The sequence below is a fragment of the Neovison vison genome, chromosome 5 (genome assembly GCF_020171115.1).
Source record: "Neovison vison isolate M4711 chromosome 5, ASM_NN_V1, whole genome shotgun sequence".
Lineage (NCBI taxonomy): Eukaryota > Metazoa > Chordata > Mammalia > Carnivora > Mustelidae > Neogale > Neogale vison.
In genome coordinates, this window is record NC_058095.1 from 39,666,650 (window position 1) to 39,687,522 (window position 20,873).

General features: G+C 47.6%; 1 protein-coding gene across 1 annotated transcript in view; it reads right to left on the reverse strand.

The window, feature by feature from the left end:
• SCPEP1 (serine carboxypeptidase 1) overlaps positions 1-20,873 on the reverse strand; it is a 32,408-nt gene that overhangs the window by 1,360 nt on the left and 10,175 nt on the right. Inside the window, exons 4-12 of the mRNA XM_044248618.1 lie at positions 18,627-18,782; positions 18,237-18,311; positions 13,201-13,273; positions 9,253-9,290; positions 8,745-8,873; positions 8,046-8,139; positions 7,028-7,141; positions 4,894-5,031; positions 3,165-3,328 (exon numbers count right to left, since the gene is read on the reverse strand). Coding sequence (XP_044104553.1) covers positions 3,165-3,328; positions 4,894-5,031; positions 7,028-7,141; positions 8,046-8,139; positions 8,745-8,873; positions 9,253-9,290; positions 13,201-13,273; positions 18,237-18,311; positions 18,627-18,782 — 981 coding nt within the window. The remainder of the gene's footprint in view (positions 1-3,164; positions 3,329-4,893; positions 5,032-7,027; positions 7,142-8,045; positions 8,140-8,744; positions 8,874-9,252; positions 9,291-13,200; positions 13,274-18,236; positions 18,312-18,626; positions 18,783-20,873) is intronic.

The window sequence follows — 20,873 nt, forward strand, 5'->3', positions numbered from 1 at the left end:
AGTACAAAATAGCCAAGAGGGAAGCTAATAGCAAATCTGTCAACAATACAACAAACAAACAAGATGCTTTGTTTGGGCAGTACCCTATTTTGGTATTATTGTTATTATTCAATTTTCTTTTGTTTTTCCTTTAGATTTTTCAGATAGGTTCCATGCCCAGCGTGGAACTCAAACTCATGACCCTCACATCCAGAGTCACACACTCTACTGTCTGAGCCCGCCAAGTGACCCATCCCTTAGATTTTTCAGATAATTCCTTTATAAACTCCCTTCCCATACACCATGGAAAAGGGGAGGGACAGCAGCCTCAGTTTCTCCCCCACAAAGATGGGCGTCCTATTGATGGTCCCAAGTTCTGAGAGCCCATGGCTCCATGATTCTCCACAGCACACTGCTGTCCCTTAGGTCCCCTGGAGGCACAGGCACAGTGGGGTATATCAAAAAGACATTTCATCAACTAAAGGGGAAGTGGTTGGGGGTAATTTAATAACAGTTTCCAGGAGCTATTTTAAGGCTGCCCCAACTGATGTCTTGCTTCTCTCGGTGACAAGCCAGAGGAAATGGGCCTGAACTCCGGCACACATGCTCTCCTTCCCCTCCCTCTCCCCCTTCCCCTCCCACCTGCCCCTACAGGGCCCCTTCTCACAGCACTGTGCCCTAAGACTTCCTACTAGCTCCCTCCCTTGTTGATGCTGAGGGTACTGAGAATATCTAAAGCCCTAACAGGGAGGCACCTGGGTGGCTCAGGTGGTTCCATGTCTGCCTTCGGCTCAGGTCATGATCCCAGAGGGTCCTGGGATCGAGTCCCGAATGAGGCTCTCCACCTCAGTGCGGAGCCTGCTTCTCCCTCTCCCTGCTGCTCCCCCCTACTCTCTCTCTCTCTTAAATAAAACCTTGAAAAGAAAAAAACCCAGACAACATGTCCTCTTCACCCTGGGTGCTGCTGCCTTGTTCATGGTCTCTCCACATCAAGTTTCTTCAAAGGGTAGGCTACTATGTCCTTCCGGTTTCTGAAAGGAAGCTATCTTCCACCCCCTCACTGCTCGTTCATCTGCTCCACCCCGTCCATGCTGGCTTCTGGGCCAGCCCCAGCCCTGAAAGCGCTTGCCACGAGCTCCACGGATACCACTCTGCCCAAATCCCTGCTGACACTTCGCTCCTTTATCTGAGCTAGTGGCAGCCTGTGACACCGCCGGCCCCTGGCGACTTTGCGCATGTCCAGGTCCCTGGTCTCCCTCTTCCTTTTTTGGCTGCCCTTTCTCAACTCTCATTTGTATGTTCTTCTTTTACCTCCTGCCTCTTTTTTTTTTTTTCCAATTTATTTATTTGACAGGGACAGAAGGAGCACAAGCAAGGGGAGTGGCAGGCAGAGCGAGAGGGAGAAGCAGGTTCCCCGCGGAGTAGGGAGCCTGATGCAGGCAGCACTCAATCCCAGGACCCCCGATCATGACCCGAGCCCAAGGCAGACCCCAACCGACTGAGCCACCCAGGCACCCCACCTCCTGCCTCTTAAATACTGGTGTACCCAGGGCCTGTCCCCAACCTTTTTCATACTCGACTCCCAAATCTCAGTCTCCAAGAACAAAAATTGGACTCTGGATCATATACACACAGTGTATTCAGTTGCCTTATGAGCGTCCCACTTGCCGGTTCTACCGGCAAACAGGTACCAAGTCCAGCCAGTTCTCCCTTCTGACGCTTTACCAGCTCCCTCTACTTCTCTTCCTCCTGGATTACTATAAGAGCGCCTTAGAGGGGCGCCCAGGTGGCTCAGTTGGTTAAGCATTTCTGCCTTTGGGTCAGGTCACAATCCCAGGGTCCTAGGATCAGCCCCACTGCATCGGGCTCCCTGCTCAGCTGCTGCTCCCTGCTCAGCTGCTGCTCCCTCTGCTGCTCCCCCTGCTTGTATGTGCTCTCTCTGTCAAATAAATAAATCAATCTTTAAAAAAAAAAAGTGCCTTAGATTGGTTCTCTGCCCCAGTCTCATCCCAGGCCCTCGGCTGCTAGAATGCTGTTTCTTAGACAAATGTGGCGATTTCACTCCTTTGCTTTAAGACCCTCACTGGCACCCCGTTGGTTTCAGGATGCCTGTGAGCTCCCTAACAAGGACTCCCCAGCCTCATCTCTCTCCCGTGCCCCTCCTGAGGCTCTGGACCTGCCCATGCGGTTCTCCTTGCTCCTACACCTCCTCCTAGCCTACCTAATACCCCTAAGCAGCTGGTTTCTGGAGAGGGCACTTTAGTTTCTGCTGAAATCTCTCTTAGCATCTCCTCGGCCATCCAAGTAAATACACTGTGTGGGCTTGATGTACAAATGGAGCTTACAGACGAGTTTTCTAGCCAGACCACAGCCCCTCAGCCCCTTCTCTGTGGAGATTCTGTCCTAAGCACCAGGGGGACAGGCAGAGAGGGCTTCCCAGAAGGCACCTTACCACCCCTTCCAATGAATCTCCTCCAGGAAACCACTGTCCTGGGAAGAAGAGAGACCCTGCATTTAAGTGGCCAGACCAAAGCCTCACCATAAGGGAAGCACCTGACCCCTTGGGCGCCTGTGCAGGTGTCTGCATCTGTACGTGCACACACACGTGTGTTTACAGTGGATTTATCCCTCCAGAATCTCCCTCAGCCTGTGTAGAGCCACTCAGTCAACCTATGACCTAAGGGGAGATAGTGTGTTCACTTGGCACGTGAAGACCGCCTCATCTTTGCACACAAAGCCACTTCCAAACTACAAATCTGGAAGCTACTGCAGCTCAAACACTCCCCCGCACCTTGTCCCATGCACTGCAACTCAGTTTTCCAGGGCGCGGAACTTTGGTTTTCGCTCCCCAAAAATGTTAGGGAAAGACAATTTCTCCCTTCTTCCCCCAAGACAAACAATTAAGAAGAAAGTAACATTAAACTCATTTGAACTAAAAAATCAAAGATAGAGAGCCCGGCTTAATGCTCTCAGAAGGATTTAGCTTTTTTAAATGAGACTCTCTAGAGCCAAAGGAATGAAGCACTAATAGTAGGACTTCAGTAGAGACCTGGAAACACTCCCCAAACCAAAGCACTTCTTTTAAGACCAATCCGGGCACTGCACTCATGCATCATCAATCACTCGTGGCCTCCCTCTCAGGGCAGCTAAGAGTCCACGACCAAGGCTGAGGGACACGGCCTCACCATGTGCCCAGCTCTGAGGATCCAGTAGAAAGCCAGGTTCTTGTAGGACTTGACGAAAGCAGATGTTTCCGAAGACTCAGGGTCACTGTACACGGCCTTCCACTTCAGCTGCTTGAATTTGGGCAGATCTGCCCACTTCAGTTTCCGCACCCAGGCCTCCTGACCTGGTGAGAGGGACAGAGTAGGGCCTGGCATCAACAGCTGGTTGGGGTAGAAACAAAAATCTAGATCCCATCGCTTTGCCCTTCCCAAACTGTAACATGCATAGAGCCCATCCTAGATCTGGTTAAAATGCAAACTGGGAGTCAGTAGGTCTGGGGAGGGCCCGAGACTCTGCCTTTCCAGTGAACTCCCAGTGATGCCCAAGATACCCAGAAGAAACCTAAATGCTGAGAAGCCTGACTGCGTTTGCCTCTGCCTTTCCCACCACTGTATGCTCTGAAGGAAGGAAACTGGGGACCTCTGCAGGTGGTAAGACTCTCTGGAGGACTGTGAAGTCTCAGGGTGGGGAGATGCTAACGGGGATCCCCTGGGCAGGTCATAGAAGAAACACAGAACCCTTTCAGAGTGGCCTTAGTGCCCTTGGCTTACAACTGGCGGAAATATTCAATCCCACTCACCTTAAGAGGTGCGTCATAGACCTGTCAGACCAGGTGCCTCGATTTACCTGCTGGTTCTGAGAACCTGCCTCTCAGTCCTTACCTGGCCCTACTGAAACAGAACCACAAAGGCCATTTCCCTCGGGTCTTCAGGTTTAGAGCAGCAGGGTTTAGTTTTAATTCAGCCTGCAGAGCTTACCACCTACTGGGCCTGTGACAAAGACTCAACAGTGCCTTGATCCCATGGCCAGGATCTATTTTCTATTTTTGGCAGGAGTAGGTGTAGTGTGTTTCTTAATCATACATAAGGGCCTCAAAATCTGGCAGGCCCAGGCTTCTCTAAGGGGTCACCATGATGAGGGAGCAGGAGGCTAGCCGAGGGCAAGCAGAGGCTGACACCCTGCAAATGCCCGGCCCCCCCACCCCCAGGCAGGATCTGGGACACATTCTTCAGGCACTCCTGGCTGCCTTAAAGCTAAGGGAAGGAAAAGCAAATGATTCCCTAACAGAGATCACAGTCCAGCAAGACCTGCGCTTCCCTCAGTTTACAAATGTTTTCATGATTTACAAGAAAAAAGCATTCTTAGCAATCACCTCACTACCAGAAGGAAACTCCCAACTGTCTTAATGTTAATGCTTTACTAGAGGGAGAAACTACTTGAACTCGACAATAGCAAGGCCTCCAATATCTTATAGGTCCGCTTTAGCATACAAAAGTTTTGAAAATCAAAAAAAAAAAAAAAGTTTTGAACCACCCCCCCCTTTTCCTTACCCCCAACTCCAGAGTATATAATCAGCCTCCCCTCAAAAGCCCAGGGCAGCAGCTCTTTCCGCCCATGGGTCCTGTCCGTGTACTTTCAGAAAATCACCGTTCTGCACCAAAGATGTCTCAAGAATTCTTTCTTGGCGATCAGCTCCAGACCTCACCCCACCAAACCTCACCTACATTCAAAAACCGTGTCAACACCTCTGTTCTCTTCAAAGAGGTCAGGCAGATGAATGGAACATGAAATGGCCTTCTTCCTGGCATTTCAACGTCACCAGCCCCAAGAGTGGCATGTCTGGGGCCAGTTCCCTTCCAGCTCAACCTACCGAACTGTCTCCATGGGTCCCTCAGAGTGCTTTCCTACCTATGGTGTCCACGATGAGATCGAGCTGGCCATTATAGATGGTCACGTTGACGCCGGCTTCCAGCAGCTCGTCCACGATGCTGATGACGGGCTTCATGAAGTCCCCCTCCATGTTCTGGAAGACATTGGCAGACTGGCCTACACATGAGGAAAGAGAAAGAGGTAAGTGCCAGCATCAAGGGCACCTTTCAGACCAGAACATCCTGGGCTCCGGATGTAAGTAACCACTGTGCTTCACCTAACAAAGGCTGAGCCCAAGTGCTTCACCAACAGGGACCAGCCAGTCCAGAAATCCATGCCCTGAGCCAGTCACCTGAAGCCTAGTACCCACACAGATAGAGCTTGGTAGGCTGGTCATATCAGGGAACAATCTCTGCTTTGGGGCACGTGTTAGTTTCCCTCCTTAGCTAAGGAACACCAGGGCCACACTGTAAGTCCTGCACAAGGGAGGCCACCCTACTAATAAACCAAATCAGACCCAAAGCAATGCGGAGCCTCCCCACCAGGGAGCCACAGCGAGGACGAGCCCCAGGCAAGAGAGGAGATGGTTGACACCGCACCCCTGGCAGATTCCGGACCGTCATCTGTGACACTGAACCCCACAGTGACACCCCACAACGACAGCAGCTACTACCCATTTCTGTCCACTAGTCATTGGGTTAAGCAAGCACTTTGCAAACAACATTGCATTTCCTCTTCACCAATCCCGGGAGGTAAGGGGTCCTAACCTGAGCAGTGGTTAAAGCAGACGAGGGTCCAAGAGGCTAAGAAACATGCCCGCAGTGACAGAGCTGGTCAGTGGCAGGCGGGGCTGTGAGCACAGGCCTGGTGGGCCCCACGTGTGTGCGGAGACTTAACTGCAAACTCGAGCTCAACACCCTGGGTGTGGGTATAGGCCAGCCAGTGTGTCCTTTCCCAGACACAGCTGGAGCCACAAAGAGTTTTCTCTATCACTCATCATCTGCCAAAATGGAGTCTCCTTGCCTGTCCAGCTGCACAGGGCAGGAAGGGTCCGGGGAACCAGAGAAGCTGGCGCTGGAGAACACAGTCACAGGGACCCATGAAAGGGGCAGAGCAGGAGAGGGGCTCTTGCAGGCTTGACCTTAGCTGCCTTCCTGTGACCTGTAACGGCTCACACCCCTATTCTCAGTGCCCCCGGCTTCCCGGAGGGGGGTACTCCCTGAAAGCTCTGACATTGGATTATTTTTATTTGATCTAATTAACTCCCTCCAACCCCACCCCCATTTCTACAAAACTGTAAGGGGTGAGGCAGAAATGAAGACACCGGAGCTCGGAGGAGTCCTCGGCGAACTGTAATTTGGGAGGAGTGCCCGTGTACCCTGAGGAAGCCGGGGCTGGAGCCGCATCTTAGCCTCTCAGCAGCTGTCAAGGGGCTGCTCTAGAAAGGCATCGCTTTGGGAGAGCTCACACATAAAGGAAGCTCTCTTCAGCTTGGCCTGTCTCCCCTCCAGGGATCTGGGAGTCCCACTGGCTCACAGCCTTCCTATAGGACTGAGTTCTGATCTCTGGTCCTGTTTTCTGAAGACCAATAGTTCCTAATATGGCCCCCAGAACAGAAGGCCCTGGAACCACATCCAGCATGAGGAGGCAGAGGTGGGGGTTCGGGGGGACTGAGAAGGGGTGGTGCGGAGGGGGGCTGGCCAGGGAGCTGGTCAAAACCCACCCCAAAGGACCTTGGTCTGGAAGTCACACCCACAACCCCCCGGTGGCTTTAGGCTTGGCTTTTTAATCTCAGGTGTTTTTTTTGTTGTTGTTGTTTTGTTTTGTTTTTAATTATGGAAAACCTCCAACTGATAACAAACAGTCAGAAGAGTGAGAGGATTCCCAGGTGCCCACAATCTGGCTTCAACAATTCTCAACGCCCACCCCATCCGCTCATTCCCCTCCCCACCCACTTCCCTACCAAGGTCTTACTCTGAACCGATTTTGGCAGGTTATTTACTGTCTGTGCATGTGCTTGCTCACCTATAAAGCGTGGCCAGTAATGCGGTCCTATCTGCAACCTGTCCTCACCATCAACAAAGCCCATTCTTCAAATTCAGGCCTCTGAACCCGCACCTCTACTGCTCCACACCCCACAGAGGGCCCTTTATCAGGTCGCCGAAGTACCTACCTCCCCAGGAGCAATCCTCAGGAATAATTTTGAGCTTCTTCCTGATGGGACCATTCATGAGCTGACTCAGGGAGTCCTGCTGGAGGTGTCTCACGTAGCGCTGGTAAAGATGAACTGAAACAAACTGGCACCCGGTGAGCCAAGGGACTGGAAATACCACCCAGAGAATGTCTTCCCCCGAGGCTGGGACAGTGTCTAAGAGGGAGGCTTTCAGCTGGAAGATGGAAAGCGTCACCTTCATTTACCCCAGATGGAGGAAGAAAGCCAGAAAGCCACTGGATGTGTCGAGATGCTTTATAAATTGTGATCACTGCACTTTATGTATTTTGGGGCCATTGAGACTATCCAGCACAGCCCAAGGCAGTCAGTTGAGACATGGAATGTAGAGGCTCCCGCAGCCTTTATAGACCTATGAAGGGAGGACACTGGGGCGTTCAGCATCCTCAGCAAAGCTGGCTCAGCTGAAGGACAGCTCAGTCCAGCTTTCAGAAGGACTGTAATGTTCAATGGGCAGAAGATGGTTTCCAAATGTCAAAAACAAGTGAAAGTAAAAATAGTAAATAAAATCTTTAAAAATTTAAAAAAAAATTTTAAAAATTCAAAATACAAAAATGTTAAGAATTTTTAAAAAATTAAAAATATTTTAAAAATTAGAAAAAGAAAAACAAAAAGCAAGCGAAAGAAGCCAGATGCAAAAGACCACCCACTGTATGGTTCCATTTAGACCAAATGTCTGTTTCTAGAAACACAGACAGATCAGTGACTGCCTGGGGGCTGGGTGTGGGACCCGAAACCAACTGCCAGGAGACACAGGATCTTTCTGGCATGATGGAAATTTCTAGAACTGGACTATGGTGATGGCGGTGAGCAGCTTTGTGAATACACTGAAACCACTGAATCCTACACTTAACATGGGTGAATTTTGTGGCGTGTAAACTATGTTACTGAAGTTAAAAGAACTGATTCTCTCTTGCATGGAGATGGAGACAGGGGTCTTGCAACGTCAAGGTTCACTTACCTAGGGGGCTCTGGGTGAATTCTAGGCTCGACTTCACCGCAGATGTGGGAGTGCTTTTAGTTAAGATGTTATAGAAGTTCACGCCATCTGTGTTCTGAAATACAGAATGGTAACTGGCTGTTTGTTTATTTATCTATTAACGAAGCTGCATAATAGAGAGGTAACTGGCTTTCCATCTTATCCGAGAACAGCTTGAACTTTGTAACAATTTGCCAGGACCAGAAAGAAATGCAGCTCAGAGGGCTGAGACCGGCCGTCAGCCTGATCCTGGGGCAGGGGGAGTGAGCAGTTTATCCACATGGAGCTCAGATGCTGGAGAAAACCAAGGGACCACGTGTTATTCTACAAGGAGAACAGGGCTAAGGAGGGTCCTGCACACTCATCCTCAGCTGTGCATTCTTCTGTCCTGGCTCGCTGGGGGCAGAATGTTGCCTGGCAAGAATTCAAACATTCACTTCTGTAAGACATATCATTTCTCAGGATGACCATACATTCGGTCAAGGGACAAGCGGGTCTGGCAGGCCTGGGGTGGTTTTCTGACCTCATCACTGATTCATCGGCTTTATTGTTTAGCACGTGACCCTTTTCAGATCTGCGGGGAGTCTCAGAATAGACCCAAACCCTGGTAGCACCAACCAGGGGGCCCTAGCTCCACGTGGGAACAAGGCAAGTGGGCTGCCCCCGAGTGTGTCCCATTACCTGTTCAATGACCATTTCTGCTTTCCCCCACAGCTGGGTGGCCTCTTTGTAGAGCCCCTTATTCACGGCATCCAGGACATCCTCTGCAACCTGAGACACCTCTGCCAGGCCTTGGTCATCGAGAAGAGACTGGAATGCAAACCGAGAATGAGAAGGCCTGCTCTACTCAGGGACACAGACCCGGCATCACCACAGCTGGGGACAGGTGACAGAAAGAAAGAGAGCAAAACGCTGGCAGAGTCCAGATGGTGGGTATAGGGGTGTTCATGGGATCTTTCAACTTTTCTGCATATGTGAAAATTTTTCTCATAAAAAGTTGGGGAGATTTTAAACACTATGTTTCTTATGCCTGGAGAAACGGGAACTGGGGTGATGGTTCATTCAGTTTCCCCCAAGGGTGCGGTGTCAACTTCGTAGGCAAACCCCGTCTGTCCTGGGGAGAGAGCCAGGAGGGGTCTGCCAGGCCACTTACCATGGAGGGTGCCGAGATGAGGACTCATCTACTTACCACGCTGTATAGGAATGGTCCCCAGGAGAGCACCGAATCTGAAGGAAACCACACAGGTACAATGTAAGTCCACCGTGGCTCTCCCTTCCAAAGAAAAACCCAACTAGCTTCCCTCCCAAAGTGGAGACAGAAGCAAGAGAGCTGGTGGCTTTGGGGCTATCGGCTCCTTAACTCACTGGTGCCCCTGGCAGGGCACCCCCACGCGGGAGGCGGCATGATGTGGGGACCTTTCTGTTGATTCAGGGCTAATGACACGTTAATTTGGCTTGATCTTGGAGCAGCGAGTGAGTCCCGGCCAGTGATGGCATCCCTGCAGGCATGGTGTGTGTGTGTGTGTGTGTGTGTGTGCACGCGCACGCACACAGGTTCCTCTCTGCTAGACCTCTGGGCTTTCCGACAGCTTAGAATATTCCCCCCACCCTCACATTTCTGCTCTCTATTTGCTCCTCCAGTCTGGGGACTCTACCTTCTGCCGAGGAGCTATTTAAGGAGGAAGACTATGGACTTTGTAATTCAAGCGCCTAGGACTACATTATCAGCCAATTCTTTTCTATTCCACAAACATATTTGAGAATTTACAAAGGGTCGGAAGCCAGCAAGGAATTTTAGAGATACAAACAAGTAAAATAATGCCTGCCCTCAGATAGAAGAGTTGGGCTTGGTCTGACAGATTCACAACTCCCATAACTCTACATAAGGCTAGTACCACTGAGATGTGCCAACAAAGTATCAAGGACCACAACTTGCACACTGGATATGTCACTCCTTTCCTTAAAAGACTTCAATAGTTCCCTAAGGCCAAGCATCTCAAAGTATGTTTTAAGGAGCTTCAATACTGCAGGAGTTCAGCCTACGTATCAGAGAAGAAAAAATGATTCTTCAGTTAAATATCGCTGAGGCTATGCAAAACAGAGTATTCCCCCCACTGCAGGACTTCTCAGAGCCTTTCACAGGCCTGTGAAACCTTGAGGAGGTAGAGCCAGTACTGAGCCCTGGCAACTTACCTGACCACGAAGCCCTTTGCATAGCACCGCACTGGTCTGGTATTCTTCAGGGTACACCCTGAGACATGCAGACGTACCAGGGGACCTCACTATCCTTCATCTCTCCAATTTAACTATCATGTTTATGACTTAGTTTCTTGAAATACAGAATCGTCTGCAACTTTTCCAATGCGCGCATTCCCTGCTGGATCTAGACCAGGGAGGGACAAAACTTTTCTATAAAGGAACAAACAGTAAACATTTTTTGCTTTCCAGGCCAGGCGGCCTCTTTTGCAACTACTTGACTCTGTTGCAGCAACCTCCAAACAGCCACACACAACATGTAAACGAATGGGTGTAACTGTGTCCCAGTAAAAAGCTTCTCTACCAAAGGAGAGTGGCAGGACAGACTCAACTTGTATGCTGTAGTCCGCCAACCTCTGATGTGCAACAGAACTTCCTGAGGTGATGGAAATATTCTCTATCTATGTGGTCCAGGATAACTCTACAGTCACGTGTGGCTACTGGGTGCTTAAAATGTGGACAGTGCAATTGAGAGATTAAAATTTTTATTGTATGTTAATTAATTTAAATTCAGCTACATATGACTACGGCTACCATCTTGAACTGTGTAGATCTTCTTGAAGACATGGAGCATGTCTGTGCATCCTTCCTGGCACCTAGCAAAATGGCTACTACCTAGCAAATAATAATTGTTCATATAAATTAACAGTATTTCTCTCTCAAAAAAGGAGTACTTCTGGGATGGCAGGGTGAACTTAAGTGGATCTGAAAGGAGGGATTCAGATCTGGGCAGAAGATTTCTTCTTTCTTTTTTTTTTTTTTTTTAATTGAGAGAGAGTGCACAAGTGCAAACAGAAGTGAGGGGTAGGGGGAGGGAGGGGCAGAGGAAGAGAGAGAAAGAGAAAACACGGGGCTTGATCTCATGACCCTGAGATCATGATCTGGAGCTGAAATCAAGAGTCAGATGCTTAATCCACTGAGCCACCCAGGCGCTCCTGGGCAGGAAGATTTCTAAGGGGAACTTCGTCACAGTAAGGTGAAAAAAGGTAGATTTTGGACAGGATGAATGGCACTTTTTTTTTTTTTTTTTGGTGTTGTTGTTGTCTTGTTTTTTTTAAATTTCTCTTTTTGTTTTTAATTTATTTGACAGAGAGCGAAAGATCACAAGTAGGCAGAGAGAGAGGGAGAAGCAGGCTCCCCCTGAGAAGAGAGCCCGATGGAGGGCTTGATCCCAGGACTCTGGGATCATGACCCGAGCTAAAGGCAGAGGCCTAACCCACTGAGCCACCCAGGGGCCCGATGAACAGCACTTGTAAAGCCTTGTGTCTTGTGTTGGTAGGTGCAGCATACTGGGTGAGTGCATAGAGTCTGGAGCCTGCTGCCTGGACATGAATGCTGACTTTAGCTGTGTGACTTTAGGAAAATTGTTCAACCTCTCTGAGCCTCAGTTTCATCATCTCCAAAACTGTGATCATAATAGCATCCATCCCATGGAGCTGTCGTAAGTGTTAAATGAAGTTAATCCATGCCAAGTGTTGAGTGCTGTTAGGAAACTGTGATGAGACCCCAGAAGGCAGCATAAGGCCCATGGCTTCATGGTCAGGTAAGTTGCCAGGGTTCAGAAGCCTCTGATCAAGGCTTCTGAAGCTTTATGATGTAATAGGAGGTCTATCCAGGAAGGAAAAACAAAGAAGAGCTCTTCTCCCAATGCTAACTCCAGAGCTCTCACTTACGCCATTTCAGCCCCGGATGATGCCAAGAATAAGGGCAAGAGACACCATTCTCAACAGCATCGGGATATCCCGAATCCATTAGAGGCATGGCTCTGTAACAAACTAAATCCCCACCTTTGAGGAGAAAAATATTGCTTTTTACAGATTACTATTTTTAAAAACCGAGGCATCATCACACATCAGAAATCATACATGCCAATTCAGACGTTCTGATGAATACACACACCCACGTAATGACCACCCCAATGAAGACAGAGAACACACACAGCCTAGAAAGTTCCTTGGTATCCCCTTCCAGCTCATTCCCCTCCCTCCTCCAGAGGTAACTTCTCTTCTAATTTCCTACTTTGTAGTTTGGTCTTTCCTATGAAAAGTCACCAGATGCTGCTAATACCCCACAATGGACAGGACAAGTCCCGCAACAAAGAATTATGTGGCTTCAACAGTCAAAAGCCCTGAGATTAGAGTTAACCCCACCACCGTGACAACTTCCGACAGGGGAAGCCACACCCCAGATGTCTGCATCACAAACCACTTTTATCTGTAGTCCCAAAGAGGACACTCTGGCCCTGAAACAATGAACCTGAGCGGCAGGACCTAATGGTAACATCTCACCATCACTGTGAGCAACAGATGGGAATTCCACCCCATTTGCTCATACAGACTAGGGTTTGAATCCTGATGGGGCCACTCATGCTGTTGTGTCTGAGGGCAAATTCCATCACCTCTCTAGTCTTTAAAATGTTTTCAACTATAGGGGCACCAGGGTGGCTCAGTCAGTTAGGCAGCAAAATCTTGATTTTGACTCAGGTCATGATCTCAAGGTTTATAAGATCGAGCCCTGCCTTGAGCTTGTGCTGGGCACGGAGCCTGCATAAGATTCTCACTCACTCTCTTCCAATCTCCCACTGCACCCCCTTCTCTTATTTAAAAAAAAAAAAAAGTCTTTAACTGTAAACTGTGATTCTTTTAGTGTAAGAATCAAATAAGAGAATTAATCTGGCCAGCAGCAATCCATGGTAGGAGCTCTATAAATGAGTTCTCATCCCCAGATTTCTTAGACACTCCTGAGGCAAACACTTTCTGCTTTGACATCTCTAAGGATCCAGAAAATTCTGTTTCCCTGTTTTTTGATCTGGACCACACAGCCCCAAGTCCCAGGGAAGGATGGAGAAAAGGAGTAAAGCATCGAAGGATTCTGGACTTACCAACAGGGGAGATCCACGAGTCACCCAAAGCGACGCCGGCAAAGTTGCACTGGATGGTCCCTTGCTGAATGGCCTGAAAGAGGAGCCCAGAAACATTCTTGCCAAGGAAACCCAGAGACCTCTGTCCCTTCTTCAGCAGGAGGGAGCCAAGCCTTTATGCACCACCTTTCCTGAGCACAGAAAACTTCTGCCCATCCTTTCTAAGACTCTCTGGTATCCGAAGACCTAAGAGACCCAGTGGAGAACCAGAGTAACTCTTTCCTGCTGCCATATGCAAAATGAGGAAGAACTGCTCGAATTTCTCTCTACTGTTTTCATAAGAGTGTTGGCAGGATGTGCATGGGGTCTGGTGTGGCCCTAGCTTCTTTCCAAGGGTCACTGGCACTCTTTCCCCTGAGGTCTGGGATCCTTCACAAGGTGCTGGGGTGAGGAGGACCTGGGTACAGGTCACTGTCCATACGGCAGTTGCAGAAGGGGTGGTGGTCCTCCTCAGGAGGTCCTTGAGGGAGGGAGGGATGCCTCAGAATTATACTATCATTTGTATAAAAATGAGAAAAGAAGAATATCGAGTGGACCCGTGAACACAGGTAGGAATAGCACAAGTCTACTTACACACAGATTTTTTCCAACAAATACGATACAGTAATATAAATATATTTCTCATGTTCTTCTTAATAGCATTTTCTTTTCTAGCTTACTTTACTGTAAGAATACAGTATATAATATATGTAACATACTTTATGTTCTCAGCAAGGCTTCTGGTCAACAGGAGGCTATTAGTAGTTAAGTTCTGGGAGAGTCAAGTTATATTTGGATTTTCCATAGTCCTACTTATATGAGAAAATGAATCACTGTTACACACCTGAAACTAATTGAACATTGTGTGTCAACTGTACTCAAACAAACAAACAAACAAACAAATGTGTTTGAAAAAGATGTATGTGGGGCACCTGACCTATTATAATATATGCTATCCAAAACTTTTTTTTAAAAGATTTTATTTATTTATTTGACACACAAAGAGAGAGAGAGATCACAAGTAGGCAGAGAGGCAGACACAGAGAGGGGGAAGCAGTCTCCCCATTGAGCAGAGAGCTAATGTGGGGCTCGATCCCAGGACTCTGAGATCATGACCTGAGTCGAAGGCAGAGGCTTAACCCACTGAGCCACCCAGGTGCCCCTCTTTTCTTTTCTTTTTTTTTTTAATTTTATTTATTTGACAGAGAGAGAGACACAGCAGGGGGACAGGGAGAGGGAGAGGGAGAAGCAGGCTTCCCGCTGAGCAAGGAGCCTGATGCAGGGCTTGATCCCAGGACCCTGAGACCATGTCCTGAGCTGAAGGCAGGCACTTAATGACTGAGCCATGCAGGTGCCCCTGCTACCCAGAACTTTTACCTTGAATATATTAGACCTTTGCATCTAACTTACAATTTCATAGGAAATACAATAGAGAGAGAAATAAGCTAAATAAAAAAACACAATGAAGATGTTACCAGACAAATCCAGAAAAGGAGACAAGCCATGGTCTGGTTTCTTCACCAAATCAGTCATAATAAAGGGGCTATACTAGATGAAAACAGACTTTAGGGACACCGCAGCCAGATGTAATTCCTGCATCTGGTTTGAACAATGGCGTAGACTAACTGGCTATCAAGGACACGCTGCGATCATTAATATTTGAGATGACTATCTGAGATGAAAAAGTACTGAAATGGGAAGGTGAGGACTAGCGACTGAAGAAAGAAGGCTGTAGACATTATGCCTAAGATGATCTCATATTGGTTTAAAAAGCGTTTTATTACAGTGCAGGAGCAGATGTAAAGGCCATCCACTAAGGTGCTGGGGGGGCTCTCCACCTGGTGGGAAGGTGACGTTTTAAGCTTTAGTTTGTGCTTGCTGTATTTTCTAATTTTCTGTTATGCACATATACTATTTCTTATGAAGGTTCATTTTTTTTTTTAAAAGATTTTATTTATTTGACAGAGATCACAGGTAGGCAGAGAGGCAGGCAGAGAGAGAGGAAGGGAAGCAGGCTCCCTGTTTCACAGAGAGCCCAATGCGGGGCTCGATCCCAAGACCCCGGGATCATGACCCGAGCCGAAGGCAGAGGCCCTAACCCACTGAGCCACCCAGGCGCCCCGTTATGAAGGTTCATTTTTTAAACAGAACTAATGAATCTTAAAAAAGTAAAGGTCGGGGCACCTGGGTGGCTCAGTGGGTAAGCATCTGCCTTCGGCTCAGGTCATGATCTCGGGGTCCTGGGATCACGCCCCGCATCGGGCTCTCTGCTCAGCGGGGAGCCTGCTTCCCTCTCTCTCTCTCTGTCTGTCTCTCTGCCTACTCGTGATCTCTCTGTCAAATAGATAAATAAAATCTTTTTTAAAAAAAGTAAAGGTCATATGAGCTCACTGGAAACAGACTGAAACACTGCAGGGGACGGGAGAAAATGTGGTGAAACTTTCCCCTCTGTCCCACACGCGACCTCCTGCTCACCGGTCAGCCACAGTTCACATGGCGCATACCTTAAACCCTTCCTTTGCTCTCACAAGCTTATACACACACGTATATAAAGAGGCATCCATTCTTTATGACGGCTGCAAAGAGTCCCACGGAAAGATACACTTCCTTTACTTAACTAATCCTCTAGGGACAACCACTGACCTTGTTTTCAGTTGACGGGCACTGTAAGCAATAGTGAATTAAACATCCACTGACTTGGGGCGCCTGGGTAGCTCAGTCAGTTAAGTGTCTGACTCTTGGTTTTGGCCCAGGTTGTGATCTCAAGGTTTTAGGATCGACCCCCACACTGGGCTCCACGCACAGTGCAGTCTGCTTAAAACATTCTCCTTCTCCCTCTGCTCCCCCACCACCCCACACTCTCACTGACTCTCTCTCTCGCTCAAATAAATAAATAAATAAATAAATGTATGTTAAAAATAAAATCCTCTGACACACACACATGTAAGAATTCCCAAGGACAGGGGCGCCTGGGTGGCTCAGTGGGTTAAGCCGCTGCCTTTGGCTCAGGTCATGATCTCAGAGTCCTGGGATCGAGCCCCGCATCAGGCTCTCTGCTCAGCAGGGAGCCTGCTTCCTCCTCTCTCTCTCTTACCTGCCTCTCTGCCTGCTTGTGATCTCCGTCTGTCAAATAAATAAATAAAATCTTAAAAAAAAAAAAAAAAAAAAAAGAATTCCCAAGGACAGGCTCCTGGAACTGAAACTATTGGGTCCGAAGGGCATACAGATTTTAAAAGCTGACAAAGACTGCCAAATTGACATTTTATTTATTTTTTTTGAAGATTTTATTTATTTATTTGACAGAGAGAGAGACAGATAGAGAGCACAGCCAGGCAGAGTAGCAGGCAGAGAGAGAGAGGGAGAAGCAGGCTCCCCGCTGAGCAGGGAGCCCAATGAGGGACTTGATTAGGACCCTGGCATCATGACCTGAGCCGAAGGAGTCATTTAACCAACTGAGCCACCCAGACGCCCCCCCACCAATTTCCACCAAAAGTGCAGGAGAGCACTTATTTCCCTGACTTCTTACCAAAACAGGGTGTCATCAATATTTAAATATTTATAAGCCTTATAGATTTGACTACTAACAAAAGCTGAGCATTTGTCCTAGGTTCATGGCTGTTTGGATTTTTTCTATAAATGGCTTGTTTATATTTGCCCATTTGCTACTAGGATATTGTCCTTGTTTATGGTTATCAATATGAATACTTTTTCTATTATGTATTTGTGTATATATACATCTTTTGAAATTATCTATGGAACTCTTAAGTTTAAATCTGCATGGGGTCTAAATACGTCAACCTCATTCTTTTTGGCTATTGGGTGTTCCATCCTATGACGGAGAGCTTTAGGGGCTCAGTCAGTTGTGTCCAAGTCTTGATTTAGGCTCAGGTCAGGATCTCGGGGTTGTAAGATGGAGCCCCATGTTGAGTTCTGTGCTGGGCATGGAGTCTGCTTGAGATTCTCTCTCTCCCTCCCTTTGTCCTACCTCCTTCTCTGGCTCACGTTCTCTCTCTCTAAATAATAATAATAATAATAATAATCATTTAAAAATTAAAAGAAAATTAAAACAATGAAGGAAAGCCTCAGGTTCTCTTACAGTTTTGGTTTTTATGCTTAGATTTTTTTTTAATGTTTAGATTTTTTTTTTTTTAAGATTTTATTTATTTATTTGACAGACAGAGATCACAAGTAGGCAGAGAGGCAGGCAGAGAGAAGGAAGCAGACTCCCTGCGGAGCACAGAGCCCAATGCGGGGCTTGATCCCAGGACCCTGGCTGGGATCATGACCTGAGCCGAAGGCAGAGGTTTAACTTGCTGAGCCACCCAGGTGCCTCTTATGTTTAGATATTTAATCTTGAACCAATATTTTATGAGAGAAAGAATTCCACATGATGGTTTTTCAAAGTGAGAGCCATTCGTTTCCATACCATTCACTGAGTATCCTATCTGCTGCCCAATGATTTAAAATGCGATCTTATCATCGCATATGTTCATGCTATATGATCATATGCACAACACATATATGTTACTTACATACACATATATACACATCATATCCTGCTACATTTAATCCGTTAGTCTGCTGCTGTGCTAGTACCACATTGGTTTACTTGCTATAGCTTTCTTTTTTTAATTAATTAATTAATTAATTACTTTCTTTGATAGAGAGAGAGAAAGCGAGAGAGGGAACACAGACAGGGGAGTGGGAGAGGGAGAAGCAGGCTTCCCACTGAGCAGGGAGTCCGATGCAGGGCTCCATCCCAGGACCCTGGGATCATGACCTGAGCTGAAGGGAGATGCTTCACAACTTAGCCACCCAGGCGCCTCATGGTGTAGCTTTCTTTATAGCCTGTTCCACATCTGCTAGGGCAACCTTCACTGTTCTCTTTGAAACCTTTTGTGGTTATTACAGACTTTATACAAGGTCCCACTCAAAGTATATTCAGTTATCAGGTGATACAGAAAGGAACACAATCAGTTTTTATCTGAAACCAAAACAACAGTCCTCTCCTCCGTTACCTTATAAAGTTCTAGACCAATGCCGGCTGCCATTTTTCCTCCGTAGGACTCTGAGAAAATGTAGAATGGAATCGTCTAGCAAGAAAAGGGATTTACAAAGAATTAAATATGCTGAATGCCTTTTTTTTCCCCCACATGAATTGATTTCACATTTCTACTGCATGTAATGGCCAGACAAATCTCTTTTCTTGGTCTTTTCCTCCATATTAAGCTCAAAACCACTTTCAGAGATGACAGAAACAAAAGGCCACAACCTGCTCTCGGGTGCAGAAAGGTTTTCTCTGGTAACAGCTGGACATTGAACTCCTGGGGAAATCGAAGTTAATTCAGATGGCTACAACAGTGTGACTGCTACCCCCTCTGCTTAGCCGTCCCCGAGTCACTGTTCACCTGAAATTCCTTGTGGCAATCGAAGAAAGTCTTCAGGAGAACCATCATGTCTGACACCACAGTGGCGAGGTCTTTGGCATACGCGTCACTCCTGTTCACGTAACTGAACCCAGTGCCCACTGGGTTATCCACGAATAGGAGACTGGCCGACTGGAGCTACACGTCACACAGGAAAGTCAAGTGGTACAGTCAGTTAGTCACCAACTGTCTTTCCACCATCTTTTTAAAATTTATTTTTATTTTATTTTTTTTTTTATTTCCACCATCTTCTATGCACTTGAACCCAGGCATATGAAAATATCAGTGAATTTACAATCCTACTGCTAAAAGGGATTTCAAAAAATAATAAGGGACAGGACAGGCGCCCGGCTGGCTTAGTCAGTAGAGCCTGCAACTCCGGACCTCAGGGTTGTGAGTTCAAGCCTCACACTGGGCCTGGAACCTCCTTTAAGAAAATAAATAAGAAGGGCCAGGAACGTAGACTACTAAGGCAAAGAAAAGCAAAGGAAAGAAGAGGTATGTCTGTATACACAGGGACCAAAGCATCCTAGCTGTCACTTTCACACAACATAGTGTCTTAAATGTAATCCGTGAGCTCAGGTAGGACCACACAGTGTCAGCAAGAGCCACGGCTCAAAGCAGAGACAGTACATCCCAGGTCTGAACATCACCATCAGTTTTTTTCAAGATGAATCCAATTTCCACACCAGTCTGGCCTCCAGAACACCACGAGCACAGAATTTATCCTAATACCTTTTCCAGAGGCTCAGGGCTATAGACTCTTCTGTCTGGAAGGATCATCCCTGGTGACACAGTCCAGCCATGTCCTTTACCGATCAGGGAATTAAAGTTGAGAAAAGACCCAGGACTTGTCCAAGGAAGATCACAAAGCTGGACAAATAATAGCAGCACAGCACTCAGGCCTGGCCTCCTCACTTCTCATTCAGACTCTGCCGAGTCGTACTACACTCGGAGTTCTGGGAAACTTGTGAACGAGCCAGTGTGGCACTCGGCTACTTCACATGGGAGTGATATTTCAGTCAGAAGCAAGTTCTGGAATGTTCCAGGCCAAGGGAACAGCATGTGCAAAGACCCTGAGGCAAAGGTAAACTGCACTTGAGGGAGACGGACAAAGAGAATCCAAGGACTCCGAGGAAACCTTGAGGAAGAGGCAGTCCCGCACTGAGTCTTGAATGATAGACATGAGTATGGGAAGGCAGTAGAGAGTGAGGGGCCAAAGGAATGAGGTCCACGCCAAGGAACTGGCCAAGCAGAGGCCTGAAGGGAGGGCGTACAAAGACAGATGTTGGGACATGGGGCAGGAGATAGGCAGAGACCAGCTTATGCCCAGGAATCTGATATTTTGGGAATTGGAAGATATTAAACTAAGGAACGAATTGCATCAGAGAGGCGCTCTGAAAGCAGCCACTAGAGAGGATGGGAAAGGGAGGGATGAAGAATGTTAAGAACGCGTGGGGGTCTAACATAGAGTTACCAGATGACCCAGCCACTCCACTTCGAGGTAGATCCCCCTCAAAACCAAAAACAGGAACTCCTACGAATGTTTGAGCCCCAGGGTCCCCTGCACTCATCATCAGAGCCAAAGGATGGAAACAACCCAGCTGTCCATCAACAGATGGAGAGACAGAGAGAATGTGGTCCATCCATACAACGGAACGTTATTCAGCCGTACCAAAGGGGCTCTAGTGGCACATACGACATGGATGTACCCTGTAAATATCACGAGACGTGAAGGAAGCCACACACCGAAGGCCACATACGGTATGACTCCATAGTTACAAGACGGCTTACCCAGCCAAGCCTACAGAGACGAAGGTTGCAGAGCGGCAGCCTAAGGAGAGACTAGTGCTTAATAGCTAAGGGGTATGTGGTTTTCTGGGATGGGAGGGTAGTGAAAATGTTCTGAAATTAACCATGGTAACGGTTGTAAAACTGAATATACCGAAAGCCACTGAATCATACACTTTCAATGGGTGAGTCGTATGGTGTGCGGATTTTATTTCAACAAGGCTTTATTTTAAGAATTCGTTTTTAGGGGTGCCTAGGTGGCTCAGTCGGTAAGGCATCTGCCTTCGGCAAGGTCATGAACCCAGGGTCCTGGGATCAAGCTCTGCGTCAGACTCTGTGCTCAGTGGGGAGCCTGCTTCTCCCTCTGCCCCTGCTTGTGCTCTCTCTCTCTCTCTCAAATAAATATAATCCTTTAAAAAAATAATTCATTTTTAGGTA